At 40.4% G+C, this 27,613-nt stretch overlaps 1 protein-coding gene across 1 annotated transcript; it reads left to right on the forward strand.

Moving 5' to 3' along the window:
- The first annotated feature begins 593 nt into the window (after nt 1-593).
- On the forward strand, nt 594-26,354 carry CR2 (complement component (3d/Epstein Barr virus) receptor 2). The gene is made up of 19 exons (XM_012638796.1): nt 594-651; nt 7,896-8,285; nt 9,689-9,877; nt 9,964-10,063; nt 10,300-10,382; nt 10,899-11,306; nt 11,923-12,099; nt 12,180-12,270; nt 12,562-12,638; nt 13,520-13,927; nt 14,328-14,504; nt 14,581-14,665; nt 15,025-15,107; nt 15,619-16,011; nt 17,082-17,267; nt 18,350-18,532; nt 19,201-19,224; nt 19,907-19,979; nt 26,261-26,354. Exons 1-19 carry the CDS (start codon nt 594-596, stop codon nt 26,352-26,354), a joined length of 3,279 nt encoding a protein of 1,092 aa, XP_012494250.1.
- The last annotated feature ends 1,259 nt before the right edge of the window (nt 26,355-27,613 follow it).

The following is a 27,613-nucleotide window of genomic DNA, read 5'->3' on the forward strand; positions in this document are numbered from 1 at the left end:
GCTGCTGTTCCTAAATTTCCTAAGTAAACAAACTTTTTTCAAACTGGGAGTTGAATCCATTAATAGGTTTTGAAATGAGTTTAGTGGATCCCAACTAGAATTTTTTTTAAAAGGATGGGATAGCATAGTATAACACGGCACGGCATAGCACAGGCATGGCACGGCTTGGCATGGCATGGCATGGCATGGCATAGCATAGAAGGCAAGCACGGTAGACTTGCCTTAGTAAAGGCGAGTACTACTTTGTGCAATTTTTATTCCAGAAAGAAAAAAAAGGGGGCGTAGTGGGTTGTACTGTCAAAGTTGGAAAGCCAAGCGCTGAGGGGCCAGTCTGAGCCAAAGACTGACTGGAGTTCCTCCGCCCGCCCTCCCCGTGCCGGGCCCTCCCCGCCTCTTCCATGCTCACCGGCGTGGCGTCCGCCCCCAGGCCACCTGCAGGTGTGCGCACAGACCTAGCGCGTGGTGCCAGACACTATTTAAGGGCCCGCCTCCCCCGGCTCGCAGCTGCCTGCTGCTCCGGCCCTGCCCTCCCGGAGCTGCCGGAGGCTCGCGGGTCTCGGAACGCATCCCGCTGCGGGGGCTGCCGCCGTGGCATGGGCGCCGCGGGCCTCTTCTGGGTTTTCTGGGCTGTTGTCGCGCCAGGCGTCCTCGGTGAGCCGGGAGGGGGAGTACGGAGGTAGGGACGCGAGTAGGGCAGGGAAGGTTTCTCTGCCGCGATGCAAAGCAGAGAACCAAAAGCGAGAAAGTGGGGGCAGTGCTGGACGCTTGCCTGTCTCCTGCTGGCATGGGGAACTCCGCAATCTCCTGGTCCTGAATGTCCCCACTGGCTCCTCCAGGAGCTGGGACCTCCAGAACTGGAGTCTGCGCCGCGGAGGGGCGCTGTCTGATACGCCGGTGTGGCGGATGGCGTGCTCCCCGCCACCGGGATTCAGCAGGTGCTCATTGCCCTCTGCCCGGAGGTCGGCCAGCGCCACCGCTAGTCGCACACCCAAAGCCTACCCAGGCTGTACAAGGTCGCGGCGCGCTCCGCTCAGCGCAGGGGTTTCTGTACACGCGGAGCTCCGCTTCTGCCCAGTAAAAGCCTAAAGAAGAATAATATCTGGTTCCCAATCATAGTTCTCTTATTTTCTGAACTTTGATGTGATGTTGGTAAAGAGATCCTAAACGTCGAACATCTGTTCTTAGTTTTTAAAGTTGAGACATGAATTAAAAGTATAATTTTCGTCGTGTTATTTACTTTCTGTAATGATGTGGGCTTCCAGAAGGTCTCATTCAACGTTTATTATAACATTTTTTTCCCCAGATCGCCTGGATTTTAAAGTATTATAATTTGTTAAGAGCAGAGTCTCTTGGCTATAAGATAGGTCTAACTTTCTAATTGTCTCCAGGATACAGTGAATTCCTAGTTCATAAGATGTTTACCGCAAGCAGACCTCAGGAACTGCGTGACTTTGGGCAGGTCATTTAGCTGCCTGACCCTCAGTTTCTTCATCTGCAAAATGAAGCTGGTGATAAATTGTCCTATCACATCACTGAGTTGTTCTGAATATTAGATGAAACTAGGCAAATGGAAGTTAGATGTTAGTTGTCACTACTAAATATCAGTAATAAGCCTTATAATAAGTATGCACCTGCTTTTATATAGCCAGCATTTAAGCAGCCACTCCCAGCTTATTAAAGTGTCTGAGATATTGCAAATATTGGTTTATTACAACTTACTCTGTGTGCTTTCTTGACATTTAACTGTGTCCTGACCCTTAATTACACATTTCTGAAAACCATTATCTTCAACTCTGTCTTTTTCTACGTATTCATTCCGTTTGAACAAATGCCCATTCACAACTTTCTCTAACTCCTCCATGGGGTACAGTCCCAGACCTGGCTTCTCACCTGTTTCTAAATTTCAGAGAGGATATTATCAATTAAAAATCGAATTCTTCACCAGTCCTGCCCATTCATCAGCCCCTCCGAGTACACACCCAGTACCAGAGCAGGGCCATCGTCTAGCTCACTAACCTCCAAAGACCAAGTCTATCTGTCAACCGTCAAAGCTACGTCTGTTATCTTTTTATCGTTCTTATATCAATATTCTAATTCCAAGCATTGTAATTACTTGCATAACAATGTCCTCTCTTCCAGGTCACTCTGCTGCCAGTCTCTTTAACCTTTCCAATCATGGAAACGAAAATTTAAAAAATGTGTGTATTTTAATTATTCTACACCCTTGATTAAAAATTTAAAAGGGCTCCCTCCTGCCTTTGGGAGAAAATCTAATCTCTTTAGCCATCTAAGCCCTTTGGAGTGGTCCTCACCTGTGCCTGTGTCCTGACTCTCCATCGTGATCGTGTGTGTGGCTCACCCTCTTGCCCACCTGTCACCATTGCTTGTGCCTTACCACAGCGGTCCCCAACCTTTTTGGCACCAGGGACTGGTTTCATGGGAGACAATTTTTCCACGGACTGGGGATGGGGGGTGGGGTGTCGTGGGGGGTGTGGCGTGGAGCTCAGGCGGTGATGCACGGCTGTTTCCTAAGAGGCCACGGCCCAGTGATGGGCTGCAACCGGAGGTTGGGGACCGCAGCCTTGCCACTCCCCCTGCTGACTTTTACTGTCACTGTGTAGCTAGCACCACAGATCATCCCCGGGGCTCCCTGCCAGTTCCTGCACTTTCATGTGCTTGAGAAATTCTTAAAGTGCCTATTTAAAATATGGGTTCTTGGGTTCCACCTCACCCTCCAGAGAGTGATAGGTTTGGAGTGTGGCCCAGGAAGTTGAGGTTTAACAAGCACTCTAGAAGATTCTGAAGCAAGTGTTTATAGGGCACGCTGCTAAGCAAAGGCAACGGAAAGCACATGTGCTTCTTAGTGTTTTCCCACTTTTTCCTTTTGTCTGTTTGCATAAAGAGATTCAAATTTCCTAGACTCTTAGATTTCACTCAAGCCTTCACTGGCAACCTAATCTCATCCTACACTAAGAACATGAAATAAGAATTCTCCCATTTTCCAATCAGCTGATCCACAAACCTGTCTCCATCTTGGATCAGATCCTGCTCTCCCTGCTTAACACCCGCTAGAGCTTCCCATCACACTAGAATGAAATACATGCCCCTTATTCTCTACTGTGAGGCCTCTGCCTCTCTCTGAAATTCTCTATACCCCACCTACTCCCTCCCTTTAGTCCTTGAACACAGCCGTGTTTGCCGGGCCTTCACACAGGCTATCGCTCTATTGAAACGCTCACGCTACAGGTCATCCCTTGCCTGGCTCCTTCCTGACATTCAAGCCTCAGCCCACTGTTGCTCTTCTTTGAGTCCGGTCTGAGGTAGCCCTTACACCAGGACACTCTCTGACACATAACCATGTTCTGTTCCCTACAGACCACTATCACCATCTGAAATTGCTGTGAGGGTGTGAGAGCTTCTCGTGACCCAATGGGACTCCATTTTTCTGCCCCTGTTCTCACCCTTCTCAGCAAAACTTCTCATTGACTGCTTGCTCACATTTCTTTCTCTCCTTGCGCACCGCACGCAGATTTCTTTCCCACCACTCTCCTGAAGCTGCCTTTGGCAAGGTCATTACTGACCTTCATGCTGACAAATCCAAGGGTCATTTCTCTATGCTGATCTTTCCCAGTCTTTCAGCAAAAGCTGACTACTTCCTCCCTCTTGAAACAGTTTTCATTCTCATCGCCCAAAACAGAATGGAACTCCAACCTGTTTTTTCTGTACTTCTCTAATTACTCTTAGTCTCTTTTGCTCTATCTCTAAAATATTAGAGGGTCTTGGGGTTCAGCCGTGGGCCTGTTCCCTCTGTCTTCCTGTTTTCTTCCTAAAAGATCTCATCCAGTCTCACGGCTGCGATTGCTATTTGTATGTTGGAGACTCACATTGACTACCTGTAGTCCTGACTTCTCTCCTGAGCTGCAAATTTGTATATCCAGCTCTCCAGCTGCCTTCTTGGCATCTTCATCTGGATGCCTAGTGAGCATGTGAAATATACCAAGTCTGAAGGGAAATGATTCTGCACACCATTCCCGCAGAACCACGCCCACCACACACACACACACACACACACACGCACAGTTCCTTCTCCAGGCTTTCTCATCTCAGTACAAGGTCATTCCATCAATCAGGCAGCTCATGGCAGAAGCCTGCAAGTCATGAACCCTCCCATTTCCTTAGCCCCACATCTAAAACAACAAAAGTCTTACCAATTCTATTTCTAACATATAGCCACTTCTCACATCCTCCCTTTCGCCCAAGCCTCATTTTTTTGCCCTGGACTGTACTCCATGCTCCTAAAAGTAGCAGCAGTCCAATCCACTCTCTATCCAATTACTGACTATTGTTTTAAAAAAGTAAATAATGCCATGTGGCTCTCTTGCCTGAACTCTTCATGCCTTCCACTCAGAGTCACATCCACACATCTTGCTGGGGTCCAAGAAGCCCGGCATGGCCCCTTCTACTGAGTGTTGTAACTTGATCTCCTACCACGCTGCCTTGCTCATTGCGTTCCAGCCACTCTTGCCTCTCCCTGTCCCTGGAGCCTACCAAATCCCTTCCTGCTGTTCAGCCTCTACCTGAGATGCTTTTACCCAGTGCTTTACCTGGCTGCCTGATTTGTCCCTTAGTCATAACTCAAATGTCACCTCTTCACAGGCCTTCCTTAACCATCACAACTGGAGTTGCATGCCACCCTGTCCTTTCTTCCTTCCAGTGCATTACACTGTGACACACCACTCTGTTTATTTCATTCATAGCACCATCTTATTTATTTCCTGGCATTAACTTATGGTCTGTCTCCCTCTATTGAAGTGGTCCCCAACATTTTTGGCACCAGGGACTGATTTCATGGAAGACAATTTTTCCACGGACCTGGGTGGGGGATGGTTTCAGGATGATTCAAGTGCATTACATTTGTTGTACACTTTATTTCTACTATTATTACATTATAATATATAATGGAATAATTATACGACTCACCATAATGCAGAATCTAATGCCGTCGCTAATCTGACAGGGAGGAGGAGCTCAGGCTGTGATGCAAGCCATGGGGAATGGCTGTAAATACAGATGAAGCTTCACTTGCTGGCCTGCCATTCACCCCCTGCTGTGCGGCCTAGTTCCTAACAGGCCACTGACCGGTACCAGTCTGTCGCCCAGGGGTTGGGGACTGCAGCTCTGTTGGAATATAAATTCTATGAGGGTGGGATACTTGTTCAAGGATGCATCTCCTGTGCTTAGGATGATACCTTGGTATATATGCATGACTGTTGTCAACCTAAATAACAGACAGAGAGGATCTCTACAAGAAGAAAATATTTATTTGGGAATAGAGCATTGCAATGAGAATACGTGCGCTCCAGTAAACTATGTGCGTATTTAGGGAGGTAAAAGAAGACAGAGGTTTTTATAGGAAAAAACAAGAAGGATTACATAATTGTTTTGAAATAATTATCCTTGGCTGCAAAGATCAGTAACAGTTTGATGTTGGACAGGCAGTTGCTGAAAACATATTCTTGCTGAAGAATTTTTTATATAAGGTTGTGATGGCCTTTGTGCAAGGTTGTGGTTTTTGCAGTCTTTTGTGATAGTTTTTGTCATCAAGCATCCAGGCATGATAACCTCTCTTCATGGCCTTCCCTGGCTAAATTTGTCAGGGTTTTTGTTTGGTTTCTTTTTATAGCATTAGTGATTCCATTTTGGTTCTGATAACTTTCACATCATCATTCAAAACTTGCTTATCCAATAGCCAGAAAACCCAGTATTAAGGTATTTGATTATATTAACTCTTATCTCAATGATAATTTTCCTCCTATCTGTTTTCTGATCAAACTTTCAGTCTTATTTTTATTATCCTATATATTGTTTTCCATTCATTTCCAATGGATTTCCAAGCCATTCCAGGTAAAATCCCATGGGCCCAAATAAAGAATTCAATGTGTCCTTGTTCACTGAACTCAGAAACTGCTTTGCCCAGTTAGTTTTTAACATGGTATGAGGAACGTGTGTGTGAATGTCTTGTCACCGTCTTCTATTTTAGATGCAGTCATGACCTACTCTGATTTTCATGTCTGATTACAGAAAGACGTGAAGAGGGTTCAGTGACCCTCAAGTAAAATGCATATTACTCAATGGTTCCTGGACTAACCTTCCCTTTTCTGATATGGAAGAGAAACTGATCTTTGAAAATTCTCTTGTAACCTGGGATTTTGGCAATTTCATTATTAATGAGGATTAGTGCCCCTAAAGAGAGAGTCCCCAGTCTCCTTATTAGGCACGAGACTTTCCTGTTATTTCTCATCCAGAAAATGTGCTTCTCATCTCATTTCACGTGGGAAGTCATGCTATGAAGCACCCTTCTGCTTTTGCTGTTTCCAGATCTTGGTTCCATCTTAGTCTCTATCATTGCTACTGATTACATCTTCTAAATTTAAATGGGTTTTCCAGCTTGTGGAGGACAATTTAGTATTGTCCGTATTTGCATTCAATAATTATACTTGAAACCACTTTATTAGCGTAACTGGTACAAGTGGTGTCAGGTCATGAAGTTTGTCTTCATTGAGGTCAAACTCTGATATTCCCTAGAGAGTCTTGCTGTCTTGCATCGAGTAAGCGCTTGGAAACATATGTGGGTGTTAATGGGGAAAATTAAAGGAGTTGAGGAAATAAATACAAGGGGACCTACTGGTGACATCTTGGGTTCCAACAGTGATAGCTATTTCACAACCAATCTGTGTGATTTCTCCAATGTCGGTGTGGGGCCCCAGGAAGCTGGGTGTGGTGGCTGCCACCTTGGGAGCTCTATGCATGCCTTTGTGTCAATTAGTTCACATTTATTCTTTGAATTTCACCTGTACAGGTCTCAGATTTGTTTGAAAAAGAAGAAGATTTATAAATTTGATATTTAAATACAGGGCTATTCTGGGAGGACTTCACAGGGAGGCACTTCTTTGCCTTGACTACCATCTGATCTAGAAAAAGAATTAGCTTCTTGCTCTCTGCATATAAATCTCTGCATTGAAACTCTCATATGTAGAAAAATGGCTTTTCCAGGTACATCCTCAAGTATGTGGTTGTTACCTATCTACTAGGATAACATTATTATTATTTTAAGTCACAGGGATCTGTCTTGAAATGACTAGTTCTTTTTATTTAGTAACTGTCAGAAAGTATTTATGAAGCTCTCTTTGGGGGCATATTACTCTACTAGATAGACAGAATAAAATAGTGAAGAATAATGAATAAACGTATTTTATCCTTTCTAGGCCCTAAAGGTTTAATGGTTAAGATAGTTATATAAATTCATTTAAGTAATTTTAAAGGAACATACATGTGCTGAGCTTTTACAAGATCTCTGGTCTACTTTAGTTTCCTATGCTATCCTAGAAAATATTTTATTCATAAGATTTTTACTTATAAAGTTCCAGTTTTTACTTATAAAAACTAGTTTTTTTTGCTCCAAACCCACCAAATGGTGTACATTAATTATATACAGTTTTTTGTATAACAATTATACCTCAATAAAGCTGGGAAAAAAGTTTCCTTAGTCCATGGTACCTCCCCACATGTAATTAATATGTTATTTTTATGTGCTAAATTTGCCTTCTGTTTCATTATTAAAGTTGATTAGACTCAGAACTTTTGGATAAATTCCATTTCATTGTTATTGCTGAATCAAGATGGTTTATGTGGATTTGCTTGCTGAGGATCAAGAGAGAGGTGAGAATTTAGGAGCTTGGGAACGAGCAGGGACCATGAGTAAGAAATAAATTAGACAAATGTCTAAGTTTGTTTCTAAAAAAGGGATATGACCTATGTTTGGATCTTTTATCTAAATTTGTATCTTTTTATTGTTGTGATCAGTATGCTTACATGGTTCTTTTTCTACTTTCCAGGGATTTCTTGTGGCCCTCCGCCTCCTATCCAAAATGGTTGGCTTAGTCAGTACTCTAAAGCCATACCTCCGGGTACTGTTGTAAGGTACACTTGTTTGAATACCTTCCGCCTCATTGGAGAAAAAAATATTTTTTGTATAAGTAAAGACCAAGTGAAAGCGATCTGGGATAAAGCTGCTCCTATATGTGAATACTACAATAAAAACTCTGTTTGCTCTCGGCCTAGCATACCAGGGGGGTATATCAGTAAAGACTCTAGACCACCATACAGACATGGTGATTCCGTGACATTTGCCTGTAAAACCAACTTCACCATGAAAGGAAACAAAAGTGTTTGGTGTCAAACAAACGCAAAATGGGGACCGACGCCACTACCGACCTGTGAGAGTGGTGAGTATGAAAATAAAACCGAGTTCGAAGGTCGGGGACTTGCATTTCTGGGCAGAGCATGTTTTGAACCCTTCTGAAGGAAGAACAGTATGAACGTGCAATGATGGCATGGAGGGAGGAAGCAAGGGAAAAGGTGAAAACTGTGGTTTCCTGGGTTTTTTTTTTCTCTTAGTTGTGGGGAAATATAACTACTCATTCAAAGAACATAATTGAGCAAAGGAATTTGAAGTATAATGGGAAAATGTAATTGAACAGACCTAATAATTGAGTAGAACTAAGTCTCACAAGAATGGGGTGAGAGTTTGTTGGGGCCGTGAGAATTGGATGGTTTTAAACTGGCCTATCCAGGTTACTGTTCAAATGAGAAGAAATATGGGCTCCAATAGTGCAAATACACCCAATGGATTTAAAAGTAATCTATAAACAGCTGTTAATAGAGTCCGGCCAAGAGGATGCCCTGCTCTCTGTGGTCTCTGTAAACACGCTCTGAAGTGATTCACTATTTCCCCAAGTCATCTCCTGAGCCATCACATTTAAAATCAAATGCCTTTGAAAATAGGGACGACTGTCAATCCTTCATTCCTTCTCGTTTGGTTTGGTCTGTGTTGCTGCTGAAACCTAAATACGAATTTCAATTCTACAATTATAAGAACTGATAATATTTGACAAGAATCTATACCATCAAAATTAGGTATTTGTTTTCTTAATAAAGAACAATATTGATAAATTCTAAGTGGATTAAAGAGCTGAACAGCTATTAAATTATGAAAAACAGGATTCTGTTTATCAATCTATTAATAAATAGATAATCTTGGAGGTAGATCTTAGGATAGTAACAAAATGGAGTGGCTATAAAAAACAATTAAGCCTTTATAAAGATTTAGGTAGACCTACATGTGTTGACATGGAAAGATATCATGGACATATTACTAAGTAAAAGGCGCAAGGGATAGAATAATATGTGTTAGGTGTACAGACATACAATGTATGTGTATGTACATATTATGTATAGGATTCTGGTAAACCATATTACTAATGTCTGCCAGGATAATCCTCTAAGCAGTAGCTTGCTACTTTTGGAAAGAGAATAGGCTTAAGGATAGAGTGAGAATATAGGTGAAAATTGACCTTTTGGTAATTGAAATTTTTCACAAGGCAAATGTAATTCATATAGTGTAACTAAAAATGAAAAATATTGTACTATTCATGGCATAAAATGGATACAATTAAACCACACCTCTTTGATCTTTGAGAGGCTGCATTGAAAATTAATGACAACTGGTTACCATAGATATCCATGTGTCATTTATTTGGATCTATGTCCTAAGCCAACATCTCGGTTGTGAAGGATGCATCATCTGATGGCTTCTTTCCTGATGTGTGTGTTGTGTGCGTGTGTAAAGATTTTCCCCTGGAGTGTTCACCACTTCCCACGATCCCCAACGGACATCACACAGGGGAGAATGTGGGCCCCATTGCACCAGGATTGTCTGTGACGTACAGCTGTGAACCTGGTTACTTGCTTCTTGGAGAAAAGATCATTCGCTGTTTGTCTTCGGGAGCCTGGAGTGCTGTCGCTCCCACATGTAAAGGTACCCAAAATTTACAACTTATTTTAAGAATTTGAGCTGTTCTGTTACTTGTCATGCTTTTCTCATCTCCGGCTTGCTTTATGTAGAAGCACGGTGCCAACCTCCAGGACGATTGCTTAATGGGCAGATAAAGACGCCGCCAAATCTTCGGGTTGGCGTCACTGTGAACTTTTCCTGTAATGAAGGGTGAGTGTCAGGAGGGTCTATGAGACTTCATTCATTTATTTGGGTTACATGTGCATGGCGTGAACTGTGGAACTTGCAGAAGGCTCCTCTGTGAGGATCTACGGGTAGCCTGGGTGAGGTTGTGAGAGGTAATGCTCATAGAAATCAGTTATGTCTTGTCTTGGATTTTAGGTAGAGGCTGCTGTTCTTCAGCACAAACTGCCCGATAGTTATGAATGACAACCTTCTGTCTCCAGGTATCGATTACAAGGCCAAGCTTCTAGTCGGTGTGTAATTGCTGGCGAGCAAGCTGTTTGGACCAAAATGCCTGAATGCAAAGGTAGGTCAGGCAACTGTGGTTTGCAAGGAACAAATTCTGATTTGTTCCTTGATTGGAGGTCCAAAAGCACACTGCATTCTCAGCCTAACTAAAAGCCTTTAGTTCAATTGTTACCATAAAGACTCTTACAGAGCAAAGAACTCCTAGAGATCTTTCAGGGATATGGTCTTCACTGAAGCATCCTTCGATTACCTCCTTGTCGTCTGCTTCCTCAAGTAAAATGGGGTTCCTGGGATTTTCCTCCTCTGAAAGCTACGTGGACTTGCTAAGTAGGCAGCCAGGCCACGTACATCAAGGGAGATTGTATATTTGGTAAAAGAAATCAAAGGATCGGCAGAGTAGGTATACTCAGGAATGAAGCTTTAAAAGCGTACTTTTAATAGCTGCCTTGATTGATCCATTACAGATTCAGATATCTCTGTCCTAGGATGTGAGAGTGGCATCAGGCAGCATCCGAGGCATTCTTTGTTTGCAGTGCGCCTGTGATCTTGTCGTTTCTCTCTGTAATTTCCTTAGAAATTTTTTGCCCACCGCCTCCCCCTATTGTCAATGGAAGACATACAGGCAGCTCTTCAGCGAACATTCCATATGGAAGAACAGTCACTTACACTTGTGACCCGGACCCAGAGGAAGGAGTGAAGTTCATTCTTATTGGCGAGAACATTATCCGTTGCACAACCGATAGTCAGAAGACTGGGGCCTGGAGTGGCCCTGCCCCACGCTGTGAACTTTCTACTTCTGCGGTTCATTGTCCACGTCCCCAGATCCTAAGAGGCAAGATGTTAACTGCACAGAAAGATCAATACACTTACAACGACACCGTGGTATTTGCATGCCTGTCTGGCTTCACCTTGAAGGGCAGCGAGCAAATCCGATGTAATGCCCGAGGCACGTGGGAGCCATCGGCACCAGTCTGCGAAAAGGGTGAGTGTTCCAATACTCAGAAAAGGTGTCACTGATTCATCTTTTTAAAAAATTAGAAGAAGGGGTTTTGGGCTTTAAGCAGGGCCTTTTCCAGCTTCTACTGTCCTCAGCTATACTAAATATAGTGAACATGGGTTTTATAGAGGACTTGCTGAACACCATATGCTGAACACCAATATGCTTGGGAAAAATATTAGGAATCACTAAGTTGCCCATTTCTCTAGGGATAAAAATAAGTGGGAGAAAAATGCTTGTTTGTTGTAATAGAGATTTCTTAAAAGGGAAGTCATCAAAGCCACCATCCCAGGGGTGTATCAGAATCTTCCATAAGAGCAAACAAGATGATTCTTTAAGAAGGGAAGAGACCGGAGAGGAGTTCCAGCACCGAGTGGGAACTGAGCCAAATCTGCAGCAGTCTCAGTGGAGAAAAGAAAAAAAAGATCGAGAGACACTGATCTAAAATGACCCAATTCTAGACTGCAAGATATCATCTGTATCATTCAACTGCTACCAGAGTGGAATTGTAACATTAATGTTCATTTCTTTGGCCCAGTTTCCTTCTGTTGTTGTTTACTTAAGGAGTTTTTTGTTTGTTTGTTTTTTTCCTTTTCTTTAGAATGCCAGGCCCCTCCTGAAATCCTAAATGGGAAAAAGGAAGATAGGCACATGGTCCACTTTGACCCTGGAACATCCATAAAATATAGTTGTGACATTGGCTATGTGCTGGTGGGAGAAGAATCCATACATTGTACCCCTGATGGAGTGTGGACACCCACTGCCCCCAAATGCAAAGGTGCCAGGTCTCAAATGTAGATGTTTTGCCTGTACTGAGATTGCCTTGAGTCGATTTCTCATCCAAGTCTTTTTTCTTAGAGGCAGAATGTAAACCTACAGGAAAGAAGCTCTTTACAAAACCCCAGAATCAATTTATTAGACCACATGTTAACCCTTTTTGCAAAGAAGGGTGAGTGAAGGCTGTCTCAGCCTAAACCAGGTCTGGCTTATAAGTGCACACTGTGGGCTCTATGTAAGAGTTTGTCTCAAGGTCCTTCTCTGTCATGTGTTCATGGAAGTGTCAATCACGCTGTTCTTCCATGCATGGAAATTAGGCCTGTGCAGTGTATGGATGGTGCTGATGTTGGCTACATTTTTGTTCCTGTTGCTTCTTGTCCTGAAAGTGACGAGTCTGCTTTGCAGACTCTTGCTTAGCTTAGTGGTCACCTGGTGGCAAAATGACATGACTCTTTGTCTCTAGGTACCGCTTAGGCGAAAGTGTTTATGAGATGTGTGAAGACACAACTCCTTGGTTTATGGAGATTCGTGTTTGCAATGGTGAGTAGCAAAAATGACACAGGAATTACAATAATGTGAGATCTATGCACTGCCTGGAAGATTTCTGTTTTAGGCCATGTTATGGGAACTAGAGTATTCGATTCTGTTCTGTTAAGTTTGCTGACAGCTATAGTTGCACAGTTTTGCCGCATCTTTCTGTTGTCACCTTTCCTGCTTCAATTAGTTAAGTGTACTTAGCACTGATTCTCTTTTGTGACTCAGGATTATAAGAGTAATGACAGCAGTGAGTATATGAGCCACCATCTTCATTTTGGGTACACCACAGTTTAGTGGAGAGGTCAGGGGGTTGGTGTCCGGCCTGATCTCAGATTCTGTTTCCACTCCTTCATAGGCGTACAACTTGGGCAATTTATGTAACTTCTCTGAAAGTCTAGCCTCTCTGTAAAGTTGGCATGAGACTACAGACTTCAAAGTTATTGGAATTTGAAGGTCCTATCCCTACGTTCTAGATGAGAACGGTGCCTGTCACAAAGCAGGTGTTCAATCTGCCATAAATATTTTTAGATAACCATATAAACTATCCTATCACCTCAGAACAAAGATGGCACTCAAGAAAGCATAATTCTATTCCCCTGTGCCTTTTATTCTCCTATTGGCTATTTAAAAAGGAATTCTTCTTTTAATTAGCAATTTACTACTGGGCCTTACTGCCTCAGAATATGATATTGATCAAGCATGTTCACTATCAATAAAGATTTTCTTTCCTGTGAAATCTAAGTTGAATTTTACATATATAGTGAGATTTGATATAAAATTGATCCAAACCCTCCAGGAAACAATAGGTTCGTAACCAGCTTCATTTCTATCCTTCAGTGTTTAATACTGGAATAGAATCCCACGGTATCTTTTCATCTCTCCAGAAATCACCTGCCCACCGCCTCCTGTTATCCACCATGGGACACACACAGGGAGCTCCTCAGAAGACGTTTTATATGGCACCATAGTCACTTACACATGTAACCCTGGGCCGGAGAGAGGAGTGCCGTTCAACCTCATTGGAGAGAGCACCATCCGTTGTATAAGCGATGCTCAAAACAGAGGCACCTGGAGTGGCCCCGCACCCCGCTGTATACTTTCCCTCCCTGCTGTCCAGTGCTCACATGTCCACCTTGCAAATGGATACAAGATATCTGGCAAGGAAGCCCCATATTCCTACAACGACAGTGTGACATTCAAGTGTAATAATGGATTTACTTTGAAGGGCAGCAGTCAGATACGCTGCAAAGCTGATAACACCTGGGATCCTGAAATACCAGTTTGTGAGAAAGGTAAAAACCCAATAAGGAAAAAAAAAAAGAGAGAGAGAAATTTATTTACTTATTCTTGTTCATTATCTCTCACCCAAAAACTGTATTATGGAAAAACGCAAGGGGGCAAAGATTACTTTCCATATCTTCCATTCTGTGATAGAATGTTCTGTGTGTTGTGTGTGTTCTTTGTGTCAATGGCCCCTTGGATCTGGGGTCATCTATTCAGGGCAGATAACGAGAGGACCCTTTAGAGGGGCCTAGTTCCTTCAAAAGAGCAGACAACACTCAGTGATGAATTAGAGCTTCGTGGTCTTTGGCTTCGAAGTCGCAGATCGTCTATTGTGGAATGTTGTAGATGCCATGTTCTTGAGTCGAAATTCCTCTGTGTTGGTATTTATGTGGGGAGTTTTCTCTTCAGACTGCCAGCCACCTTCTGGGATACACCATGGTCAGCATACAGGTGGAAATACGGTCCTCTTTGTCTCTGGGATGACTGTAGACTACACTTGTGACCCTGGCTACTTCCTTGTGGGAAACAAATCCATTCACTGTATGCCTTCGGGACATTGGAGTCCTTCTGCCCCACGGTGTGAAGGTACTTTGAGTTCCAGTTGTCTTTCTCTTTGATGTGAGGCCTCTATAAATACTGTGATTCCATTTTGCTCTTACAGAAGCTTGTCAGCCTGTGAGAGAGGATCTTCAGGAAATTCCAGTGGATTCACACGTGGAACCAGTTAACACATCCTGTCCAGACGGGTAAGCGATGATTGAATCTGAGAAAGGGTCTCCCCCTTGTTCTGCATATTAACTCTACCCTCAGCTTGTCTCGGTGACTCCCTTTAGAGCTTCCTCATTGTCACATGCACAGAGAATGTGAGGTCCCAGTGGCCTAACTAGCAACTCTGACTTTTCAGTCCTTTCTTGACATGGAAAGGGCTTTGCTGTGAGTGACTCTAAGTCTAAAGTAATTTTCTTAATTGGAAGACTGAGTGTTTCAAGCCCTGTCTACCAAAGTTCTTGTTGAGAAGCCCCTCTGAATTTGTGGTTTGAAGAGGCTAGGTTGGAGAGATGTGATATTGGGAAGAGGAAATGTATTATAATCTGTCTCTCTGCAGGTACCAGTTGACTGGACATACTTATCAGAAGTGTCAAGATGCTAAGAAGGGGGTTTGGTTCCAAAAAATTTCACTTTGTAAAGGTAAGTTAGGAAAAAAAAAACCCGATAGTGGTAGTAGAACATTAGATAGGCGAGGCCACTGAAGAGCTAGTCTGTCACCGCTTCTACATACAGCCTTTGGGTTGTCCTTCAGTGGAAGTAAGGTAAAAAAAATCTTGTAGTGCTTGGTCAGCACTGGCATTGGGAAACAACATTGTCAAGTAGGAGCTATTTGCCATATATCCGCTAATTTTGCTAACAATAAAAAATATATATCCCATACTGCTAGGTCATGGGAACATAGCTGTATTTCTTTCTTTCTTAATACTTTACTGTATTTTCTGAAATTTTTTTTTTTTTTTGGAATGAGTATGTATGACTCATATAACATTTAGTAAAGCTGTTTTAGAAAAGCATGATCCAGGTTGCAAAATTTACATAATTTTCTAGTTATGTGACATATATGCAGCTATATAGTATCGTTTGTATCTGAATGAAGGCCATCCACCTTGATGTGCTGGCTGAAGTTAAATTCCCTAAATCTCTTCTGCAGTTATTCACTGTCAACCTCCACCAGTGATTGACAATGGGAGGCACTCAGGCATGATGGCAGGACACTTTCTATATGGAAATGAAGTCTCTTATGAATGTGACCAAGGATTCTATCTTCTGGGAGAGAAGAATTTACTGTGTAGAAATGATTCTAAAGGACATGGATCTTGGAGTGGCCCTCCCCCTCAGTGCTTAGAATCTCCCGCTGTAACCCATTGCCCTAACCCAGAAGTCAAACATGGATACACTCTCAATGAAACTCATTCCGCATATTCCCACAATGACGTAGTATATGTTGCCTGCAATCCTGGCTTCATCATGAACGGCAGTCACTTGATTAAGTGTCATACGGATAATACATGGGTGCCAGGTGTACCAACTTGTATCAGAATGGGTAAGATATTTTAAGGGCTAAAATATGGGTGGTTGTACAGAATAAAGCAAAAGGTTTTTGAATCTACACTTGCCATTGTATCTAAAGAAAAGCACCTAAAAGCTAAGGCAATTATATTGTTTTACATGATACCTGACTTTTCTTATCTTCTCACCTGATTCTTTTTCCCTCCTTTCCTTTTTCAGTGTGTTGCACACTAGTACATGAAAGAATCATGGTTAATTTCCAAATTGATGGAGCCTAAAAATGTATTATTCTCATGAATTTAGAATAAGAAAAAATGCACATACCATTTTTTTTTTTTTTTTGGCAAATGTTTGGCAGTAATGCTGCTGGATAGTTTGATATTATGATACCAGACAGCAAGAGAACTTTGGGCGTTCTGGAGAATGAAGCTGGCCTTTAAACCCACTGAATTATCTTCCTCATAATTTTAGTTATCATTTGTCATCCTCATTCCTTTCAATGGCTATGGCAGAGGCTGCCAATTGGTGACCCAAGACCTGAATTCCACTTCCCAGAACTGTTTTCTTTGGCCAGCAAAATGGTCTTATTTTAAGTGAAATCCATCTTCAGCCCAAGATGAATAGCGAACCTGCAAGCAGTGAGGGCCCCCTTGACCTCCCCGTAATATACTAGTAACTTTAGCTGAGCAGTGGCTGCCAATTTTAGAAGGATGCACCTCTCCTACTTTTCATGTCTGGTGGCTTCCCTTCCTGGCTCCTGTAATCATTTGACTGCGTGACCCTCAGACTACAGCCTGCCTACTATTTAAAGGGAAAATAAAAGAATACTCTTGGCTGATGGACTACAATTGTGGACCACAGCCATTGATGTTTCATTATCTTACTTTTGACACTTTTCTTCAGATCATGTATTAATATGGTATAGATAGGAAATGCAGGTCTCTGTCCAGTGTTGCTTGGTCTGGGTGTAATGAATGAGTGTTTCTGGATCCCAGTTGGTTGACTTGCTGCCTGCTGCCTTTCTGTGTCACCATCACCCAGAGATAGTGTTGGCTATGTGTTTCTCTGTGCTGAATTAAAGACCCTTTCTTATTGGTGTCTAAGCTTTCTTAGGGTGTCAACATCCATCCAAGATCCCGAATGGAAATCATACTGGTGGCAGTGTATCTCAGTTTTTCCCTGGAATGTCAATCCTGTACAGCTGTGACCAAGGCTATCTGCTGGTGGGGGAGGCACTCCTCGTTTGCACATATGAAGGAACCTGGAGCCAACCTACCCCTTATTGTAAAGGTGCTTTATCTATTTTTTCTTATTTTTAAATCAAATTTGCGCCAAATAGTTGTATTCAGTTAGGTGCTTTCATCTTAAAATAGCCAAAGAAATGCATCATTTGAATAATCTAATTAAATGCGTTTGATTGGATTAATGTATTTGTTAATCTAAATATCTCAAAATAAGAAAAATGTCTTAGGCTGTTATCTGCCTACTGAATGACCACTTATGTGGTCATTTACATATAGAAAGTTGAAATGTTTTTGTAATTTAAGCAACTAAAGCACAGGTCGTATTTATACTGTGGTTATAGTTATGGTAAGTGTGTATTTGACAAAGTACCAATAAAAAGCACAACGATCTTTTGAGTATATTTCCTCTGAGTCATGGTGGAATTATGGGTAAATTTTTTATAAAAGTTTCAGAAAGTCATTTTCTTTATCATAAATAATGCATATGAAATATGATTAGTAAGCTAATATCTTTTGCCGAGTGCTTTTTACTCTATGCCAGATACTGTGCACAGCCCTTTACCTGCATTTTCTCATTTAGTCTTCATGAGATCCACCTGAGCTTGCTGCCATTTTTACCCCTGTTTTATAGACGAGGTTCCGGTAGCGTGGAGAGATTTGTAATTTGCCCAAAGTCACACATATAGTAGGAACTACAGTCAAGATTCAAATCCAAGATCTTGCACTATTGACCCCTACATTGCAGAAAGGAGAAATGAAAAAGCATGCACAAGGATGAAGAATTAGTAAGAACAGAAGCAGATAAAACAATTCAGACTGCTTAATATTACCTGTTAAGCCCTCATGATTTCTCTAAGAAGCTGTTAAAATTATCCAACACTGTCAGCATAGAGACTGAAGCAAAAGGAAAGAAAATAATCTGGTTTAAATGGCTTAGAGGTTATTGAGATAGATGGCTGACACTTAAAGACTGTGCCTAGGATGTTGTCTTAGCCTATTTCAATGAAGCTTTCCTTGCTGAGAATGAAATAAGTTGGTGTCATAAACCTTTCTATTAAGGGAAGTCTCTGTTTTCTTGGTAAAAGACCAAAATGTGACTCTGCCTTGATTAGATTCCTTTAATTTCAGAGGTAAACTGTAGCTCTCCAGCAAATATGAACGGAATCCAGGGGCTGGAGCCTAGGAAAATGTATCAGTACGGAGCCATCGTAACTCTGGAGTGTGAAGACGGGTATACCCTAGACGGCAGTCCCCAGAGCCAGTGCCAGGCCGACCATCAGTGGAACCCTCCCCTGGCTGTTTGCAAATCTGGTAAGAGCAAAGGGCTTCACTGCCGCGGGTGCCTGGCCCATGGAGAGAAGAGAGCAAGAGGTCTCCCTCAATGTGGAGTCTCTGGGGTTTTAAATTGCCCTAGGTCTGTGACCAGTGGTATAATAACAAAAGAACTTGAAGTTGGTGGTCTATTCTAGAACAAGCACAGCTGTCTGAGGATGAGGGAAGTAAATAAAATAGTCAGAAACACTACCTTAAAAGGAACCGAAATGCAAAACTAACCACCTTACATTTGGAAAGGAGTTACTGTGGAGACTGCCCTACTTGCTGAATCTTGAGTTTTAAGCGCTTACTAATTTGACAGGGAGCTCCAAAAATATGTTAACTAACCACGTATGACAGTTAATATTTGCATTCTAACCTGAGAAATCTCTGATTATGAAATTGAGTGTATTGGGTTTTTCCACTGGTGTACTCCCACAACCTACCTGATTAAAGTGAAAAAAAAAAAAAAAAAAAAACCCACCAAGAAGTCCAGTAAATTGTTACATAAGAAAAGTGTGGGCATGACTCAGGGTTCTGATATATTTTTTAAATAGACTTAGAAGGGAGCTGAGTGTTGACTCCTGGGACATTACCATGGGACTTAGGGCTACATTGAATTATGCTACTAGACTAATATTTTCATGATTTTGTATTCTCCTTAGATCAATTTGTTCCTATTCTTTCCGGTAAGTTTTCTTAAATACTTGAAGAAAAGTTCTTATGATGTTTTATAAAAATACATAAAATTAGAGGTCCTATATCCTACCTGTTAATATTTTTTTACTTTAACTCACAAGAAATGATGTTTTTTGGTGTTTTAAGGATATTGTAATATGCATGTCACATTACAAAATGTCACTTTGGGATAGAGTTGGATAAATAATTTGAATAGCCTATTATTCCTTCTTTTTAAATTGATATTTTAGTTTTCATTAACTCTTGGTCTTTTGCTGATTTGGTATTATTGAAATAGGATGGCTTTTTCTGCTGTAGGAAAATATATTTCGCAACTGAGAGTTAAATGTTGTTATGCAAAGTTATAAGAACGTGGTGTCCTGTGCTAATTTCACCCCAGTGACAAGAATGTTAATAATAAAACTTAAAGGAACATAAAAACTCCATGGAAAGTTGACTGGAACTCTGTGGTCATGTGCCTGATGCTTTTGATTCAATGTGGGCTGGGTCAAATCAGAAAAACCTTAAGCCCAAGTATGATTATTCAGGAATTCAGTATTTATGGCCGAGAAGGGTTAAGTGTAAGAGTCACATAACATTTTCACCACCACCAGCAGTAGGCCCCCACAATCAGTTCAAAACAATGTAGGTCACATTTTTCTGGCATTTAATATCCGTTATTTTTTTTTCTAGCTATTTCTGCAGGTGCATTACTACTTATCTGCTTGATTGGTGTCACATTATGCAAAATAAAACACAGGGGACGGTAAGTTCAAATGCACACTTGACCAAAATGCACAAAATGTTTGGGCTTCTTGCCTGAAACCAAATACAGCACTATTGCACTGTAGTTGCACAAGTTATGTGAAATGAATACTGCAATGTGATAACTGCAATAAAGTATCTTGTGTTATACAGAAGGAAGCCCTTTCTGTTAAGACTTAAAAGATACTAAACTCTTAGCTTATTTTATTGAGTAATGTTTATTCAGATGGTACATTGTAAAAAATCTAGAGAATAGAAAGAAACAAACAACAATCCCAGTGGGAACAACTACAGATATTTTGGTATATTTCTATCTGATCTTTTTCTTACATTCTCTTTTTAAACTGAAATTTTGGCATTATCACCTCCTTTTTTTGCATTTAGACTAAAGTTAATATTTTTCATGTCTTTAAATTATGTTTTCTTTTCAGTTGCTTAATAGCATATTATTCTATTGCATGTATTGTGGAAATTTTAAGTTTAATTTTAAGTTACTTTAATTTTAAGTTAAATTTTAAGTTACTTGCACATTTATTTTGATAATGTATAAAGATGTAAGAAACACCTTTGAAAACCTTTTCCATATCCACTTATTTCCTTAGGATAGACTTCTAGAATTACTAAGGGTAAGTGTATGAGCATTTAATATGCTTAATAAACATTGCCAAGTGACTTTCCAGAAAGTTTGTTCTGACTTGAGAATATATCACATAATTAATGTACCTGGATATGTTATATTTCTCAACCCCGTTTTCTGCTTCATTGATTAGTCTTCCATCACAAATCACTTTGTGTTTAATTTGTATAGCTTTAGAATATTATATTATATTAATAATATCTGGCAAGGTAGGAAGCCCCACTATAAGTTTTTGAAATTTTTCTCTCTATTCTCTTCTTTTTGTTCCTATAGGTGATTTTTAGAATCATTTGTAATTTTCTAAAATCAAACATACCATGATTGCATTTAAGTGGATAGATTAATTTCTGAGAAATTGGCATCTTTTCTGTAATGTCTTCTCATTCAGAAACATTCTAGGTCTTTCCATTTGTTCAAGTAATCTTTTCTCTCACTCAGTTGTTGTTTTCATGATTACTTAAATATATTACTAGGTTTCTATGTTTTGTTCTCTTATCCAGAAGTTAGACATACTTTTACATTTTATTTTAATTATTTTTAACATCTGCATCTATCAGAGATTTATTTTGTGGTATGGTGGTCGAAGTATCCCAACTGGCACTTTTTTTAATATAGTCAATTTTCTCAGACACTATTTTGAGTAAACCATCTCTTCACCATTGGTTTGTAGTTTTCTTTAACAGATGAAGTGTACCTTTTTTTTTTTTTGAGACAGAGTCTCACTCTGTTGCCCAGGCTAGAGTGCCGTGGCATCAGCCTAGCTCACAGCAACCTCAAACTCCTAGGCGCAAGCGATCCTACTGCCTCAGCCTCTCGAGTAGCTGGGACTACAGGCATGTGCCACCATACCCGGCTAATTTTTTCTATATGTATATTTTTAGTTGTCCAGATCATTTCTTTCTATTTTTTAGTAGAGATGGGGTCTCGCTGTTGCTCAGGCTGGTCTCGAACTCCTGACCTTGAGCGATCCACCTGCCTCGGCCTTCCAAAGTGCTAGGATTACAGGCGTGAGCCACCACGCCCGGCCAAAGTGCACCTTTTTAATTCTTATATGAACTGTGGATTATGTCAGAGATATCTGACACAGATGTGGAAGATAGATTATGTTCCACTGATCTGTCGCTATGAACCAACACTACTCTATTAATAATCAGAGCTTTATAATAGTTTTTCTGAGCTAGTTCAATCTTCTCCTTCTTCAAACTATTTTGAAATTTTCTTCTATTCATTTCTGCAGATAGACTATAGAATTATTTGCACCATAACCACACCCCCACCCACAGAAAAAAAACAAATAAAATGTTAGGATTTTGAAGGAAGTGCCTTAAACCTGTATATTTATGTGGGAAGAATTGACTTCTTCAAAATGTCACCGTTTCCTTCCAGAAACATAGATGATGGATTTGGGTGCTTTTTCTATATCTCTCAGTTAAAATTTAATATTAATAGTTTACCTCATATAAACTACATTAATATTTAAGTAACTTGTTTTTATTGACTTTGTAAACAGAATCATTTTCTGCTATGTCCAATAATTAATTTCAAATTATATATAGGAAAGCTTATCTTTATCTAGTTATTAATTTTAATAGTTTTTCAGTGAGTTACCAAATGATCTAAGTATAGAACTATATTTTCTACCAATTATTATTGTCACATTATGTCCACTGACTGTACCTTGTCATTTACTTCTTTTTGTCTTATAACCAGAATTTCAAGTAAAATATTCAGTAATAGTAGGGAATACTGGCATATTTTCCCCTGAATTTCTAATGTAAAGCCTTTTGTGTTTTATCACTAAAAATGATGCTGGATGCTTTTGTGTTTTTTTCTTTTTTATGTTACAGAAAGAAGTATATTTCTATTCCTACTCACAAAAGTTGGGGTTTTTTCCTTATGAAATCACTAGAAATTTTACCTTGTTTCCCTTTTTTAATCTTTTCTATCACTATAAATTTTTTTTTCTTTTTTTTTTTATTTCAGCATATTATGAGGGTACAGATGTTTAGGTTATGTATGTTGCCCTTGCCTCCCCACTCCCCGCCAAGTCCGAGTTTCAAGTGTGCCCATCCCTTGGATGGTGCACATTGCACTCTTTGTGTATGCAAATACCCGTCCCCTCCTCCCCCCTCCTCCCTGCCCGACATCCAATAGATGTTATTCTTATATGTGCACTTATGTGTTGATCAGTTAATACCAATTTGATGGTGAGTACATGTGGTGCTTGTTTTTCCATTCTTGGGATACTTCACTTAGTAGAATGCGTTCCAACTCTATCCAGGAGTATACAAGAGGTGCTATATTGCCATTGTTTCTTAAAGCTGAATAGTACTCCACGGTATACATATACCACATTTTATTAATCCACTCATGTATTGATGGACACTTGGATTGTTTCCACATCTTTGCAATTGTCTATCACTATAAATTTTTTATAATTATATCTTTTTAAAATACAAAAGTAAATATGCTTGTAACAAATTAAATCATTTTTAAAGAAACTGAACAGTCTCTTTCACTGCATGACCACTAGTACCTTCAAAGCCCAACATGTTAAGTTAATGAATATCAGCAATTTGCTGTAGACACTTCCATATGTTGCTCTATCTAGCATTATACATGTATGGCTTTTTAAGAATTTGACCAGTAATGTTAGAGAAATAGAAGTGATATGAAAAGAGATAATGACCGTGTTCATTCATTCTTTTTCATACAACTACTGAGTGCCTACTGTGTTTTAGCCCTACACAAAGCCTAGTAGGATGTGGGCTCTGTCATCAAGGAGGTCACAGCCTGGTAGAGGATGACGAGCATGTAAAGAAACTAGTACCGCAAAATAATGTTACCATAGGGGATTATATGATACTTGGCAGGGACACAAACAAATGGTCAGTACTTGGGAGTTTTGATCAGAAAATGTTCCGTAGTGGAGGAATTATTTCAGGTGAGCCTCAAGAGAATGTAGACAAGGAGAGAAAAGTATTCCAGATAGAAGGAGAGATTTGAGTAAAGGCTCAGAAGCTTGGCTTTCCACCATGTGTCGTGAGAACTACATAACCAAATTGACATGGCTGGGAAATAGTGAGTGTGTGTGACAGTGACTGAAGCAAACAAAGGTGACATAGGTTTAGGTGGATGCATGGCATGAAAAATCCTGACACATACATCCCACGCAAACTACAGAATACTGATATGTGCAAAGTATACATCTTTACAAAGGGTATCATCAGGTGTCAGCCTGGGAATGTTTTGTGTGCATAGGTTCTTGAGTCTCCATGTGTGCTAGTGTCACAGAAGATGATCAGGTGAAGTCTTGCCAAGTCTCAGTAACTTCAAGTAGGGGATGACCAAGTCATGCAACCTCAAACATGTCACCCCAAAACTCCAGCAAAATGACTTTAGCATGCCAAGTCACCTGGACCTATCATTTACCATACCACCAGTGCTGCCTGATGCCACGGTTCATAGTTGCATAATGCCAAGTCTAGGCATCAGACATGAAGAAATTGCATTGAAACTTCATACTGATGGCATCTAGGAACCTGAGCAGCTTGTTCTAGGCCTGGGAGAGCCACTCTACAATTGGGATGTACTTAGACCGTAGCATTTACCAGAATGTGTGCTACACAGTCCTGGCTTTGTGAATGACTTCAGGAGAAATGGTGTTCTACGGCCAAGGAAGATTGGGAAATATTGCATACTATATATTTTTCTTGTAGAGATTCGCAATGGCCATGACAATATTTAAGATCTAGCAACAAAGAAACCTGTTTCGTTTTTAACAAGAATTTTCCAAACTTAATTGGACCTCAGAACTCTTTTTGTCATATAATGCTTTTAACATCACATGGAACTGATGTTCTGTTTAGCAGACACTGGGGAAATCTAGAAGGGTCTTTAGGAGCTAGGTCATCAAAAGCCTTGCATGCCAGGACAAGAAGCTGGAGTTTATCCTATAAGATCTTAAGCAAGGAAATAAGGTTCAGATTTGCCTTTAAAAAAAAAAAAGGATAAGGTTGTGGTCCCCAGGACTTGGTGACTTGGTGGATATGGTGAGAAGGAGGCACATAGAATGGCTGACATGAAGGTGACCAAGTGGACGCAGTGCTTCATTTTCACTAAAAGAGGAGAGGGGCCAGTTTGAGGGGAAAGATGATGAGTTCAGTTCTAACCGTGATATAGAACTTGATAGAAGGGCTGGGACTCAGGTGAGTGACACTGAAATCAAAATGGAAGGCTTGGGACCAAAAAGAACAGGTAATAGGTAAAAATCGAGATGAGAACAGACCTTAGAGGTATGGTAATGCCTCTGAGGGTAAGATGCAGAGGGAGAGGGAAAACCAGGAGAGAGTCGTTTTCATGGGATTCAAGAGAGAAAACGGTCTCACAAAAAAAAAAAAAAAAAAAAGTAGGGATGTCATTTGCACAACTTTCCTCACAGGAAGTTAGAAGATAATTTTAGCCAAGAGTAATTTGAAATTTGAATAAATAGAAAATGTGGTCTCTATCTCTTTCCTTCGTGCTACTAAATTTGCTATCAAAGCATTGCACATGTAGGAAAATTTGCAAATTTGGGGAATGCCTACAACCTCAAATAATTCATAATATTCTAGTATTATTGTTTATTAACACAATTATATCATTCACTATATTTAAGTGCCTCAATTGAAAGGAAACAAATGCATCCGTTAAACTGAATTCCTGTGTCACTCATTTTATTTCCATTTTCTAACCTACCTCAATGTATTTTCTGATAAATCATATAGACATTTAAGCTGCTTTAAATACTTTTTGCAAATGAGATGAGTAATCATTTTTAAATGAATGTCCAGTGACAAAATTAAATGTTTAAAAAAGTCACCCACACATTTGAAAGAGACCATGCTATTCTTCTCTAGTCACCTAACATATTTTAACAAAGCCTAAATTTCACATGGACCTAAAAATTACCATTTTATAATACTCGTATTGTATCTTCTATATTCTGACCTTTTAAATACGGTAGTGAGTGGCATGTTGTCGGTGCCCTTAGCGGTAATCTTTCTTCCCGGGTGATTTTGTAATACTTTATTTCAGAGCTCTACGTGGTAGATTATCACATTTTATTGTCATTCAGTAATTCTGGCAAAGTGGTTTTAGAAATTCAGTGAAATATGTGTGCTTTCAAAGAGCGAAAGTGAAAACATTCTCTTGAAAATTGTTTAAAGCTTTTAGTGCTGTGTGACCTGGAAAGGATTTTGAATTAAACCTAAAATATAAAGATTTTCTTTTAAGTTGGACTGGAAGATTGTGTCCCGAAAGGGTAAAGTTATGATCATATTCTAAAATAAAACTACTTTTTGATTTTTTTTTCTTCGATTTGAGATTTGTAGTTGTTAGTCATAACAAGTTGTGGATCTGGGGTAAAGCTGCCTCGTGTCAGCTTCTGACTTGTAAGCTTACAAGCCTAGCGAGTTATCGATTTTATGTGCCTTTCCAAAAAATGGGGCTATAGTGTTTACACTTCATAGGATACTAAATGAAATCATCCATGAAAAATACTTACTATGTGTTGGGAATTATGGAAGGCAAAGAATGGTTACATCTTTATGGTAATCATGTTCAATGAGTAAAGATTTTATTTTTTTCTTCCTTCTTCTGTTTAGCAATTATTATACAAACAAAAGCCCTCAAGAAGAAGCTGTCCATGTAGAAGCACGACAAGTATATTCTATTGATCCATACAACCCAGCAAGCTAATCAGAGGACAAACTGGTATCTAATGAAATTGAAATATTCTTATTAATGTATATGTCAAAATTTCCTTCAACTTATACTTATCAATAACCGTAGTACTCAGGATCTATGGTTCTGACTATGGCACGAGTCTTCAATAATAATACACAGCACTTGTTAACTTACCTCCTTCATATTGCCAACTAATGTTCCTGGTGTGTGGTTTTTTAAAAATTCATTCATCCATTCAACAAATATTAAACTAAATAACAAAACAACTAAGAATAACATAATAAGATGATAAGCATTACAAAAAGAAATAAAGGAGGCAAGGGAATAGAGAGAACAGGGTGGTTGCAAGGAAGTCCTCACCAAGAAAATGGCATTTGAGCAAAGACTCAAGGGAAGTAAGGAATTAGCCATGGGGCCATGCGGGGGAGGGGCATTCCAGGAGGGGAGAGCAGTAGGTGCAAAGGCTGTAAGATGGTGTGTGTCAGTTGTGTTGGAGGCACAGCAAGGAGGCCCGTGTGGCCTACAGTGGTAGAGATGAGATCAGAGAGAAGGAGGTGGGGTAGGGAGAGGATGATCCTACAGAGCATGCCTGGTCATTGTAATGAGCTTGGTTTTATTCTGAGATGGGAACCATTGGAGGGTTTTAAGCAGAGGACACAATCCCCTTAACTGCTGTGTTGAGAACAGACTATAGGAAGTCAAGGGTGGAAGATGGCATCAGTGAGGAGGCTACTGCAATGGTCCAGGCAGGACATTGTGAGTGGCTACCACCAGGCTGGTGAAAGGAGGTCACATGACACATGTGTTCTTAAACTAGTGACAGTAGGATTTGCTGACAGTTTGTATCAGAATATGAGAGGCAAAGAGAGTCATCAGTGGTGATTCCAGAGCTTTTTGGCCCAAGCAATTGGAACGGTAGAATTAGCATTAATTAAGATGATTGAGAATGTGAAGAGTAGGATTGGGGAGAAAAATCAGGATTTCCTCCTTGGAGATGTTAAGTGTGAGATGTCTAATAGAAGGGACGAGAAGACATTCTGTGTTTCAGGCAATAGGTCCAGGCTGGATACAAATGAGGGCCTTGTGATTGTGTGGATGTATGTAGCAAGGGGACCGAATAAGACCAGCGAGGGGTGAAAGGGGCAAAGGGAAGAGAAAAGTTCCAAGCACTGAGCCTCGGCTCCTCCAGCGTTAGGAGCCGTGGAGCGAGAAGGGAGCAACAAAGGAGTGAAGAAGCAGCCTCTGGTACAGGAGACAAACCTCAAAGTCAG

Source organism: Propithecus coquereli, unplaced genomic scaffold (genome assembly GCF_000956105.1).
Source record: "Propithecus coquereli isolate 6110/MARCELLA unplaced genomic scaffold, Pcoq_1.0 Scaffold135, whole genome shotgun sequence".
In the NCBI taxonomy this organism is placed as follows: Eukaryota; Metazoa; Chordata; class Mammalia; order Primates; family Indriidae; genus Propithecus; species Propithecus coquereli.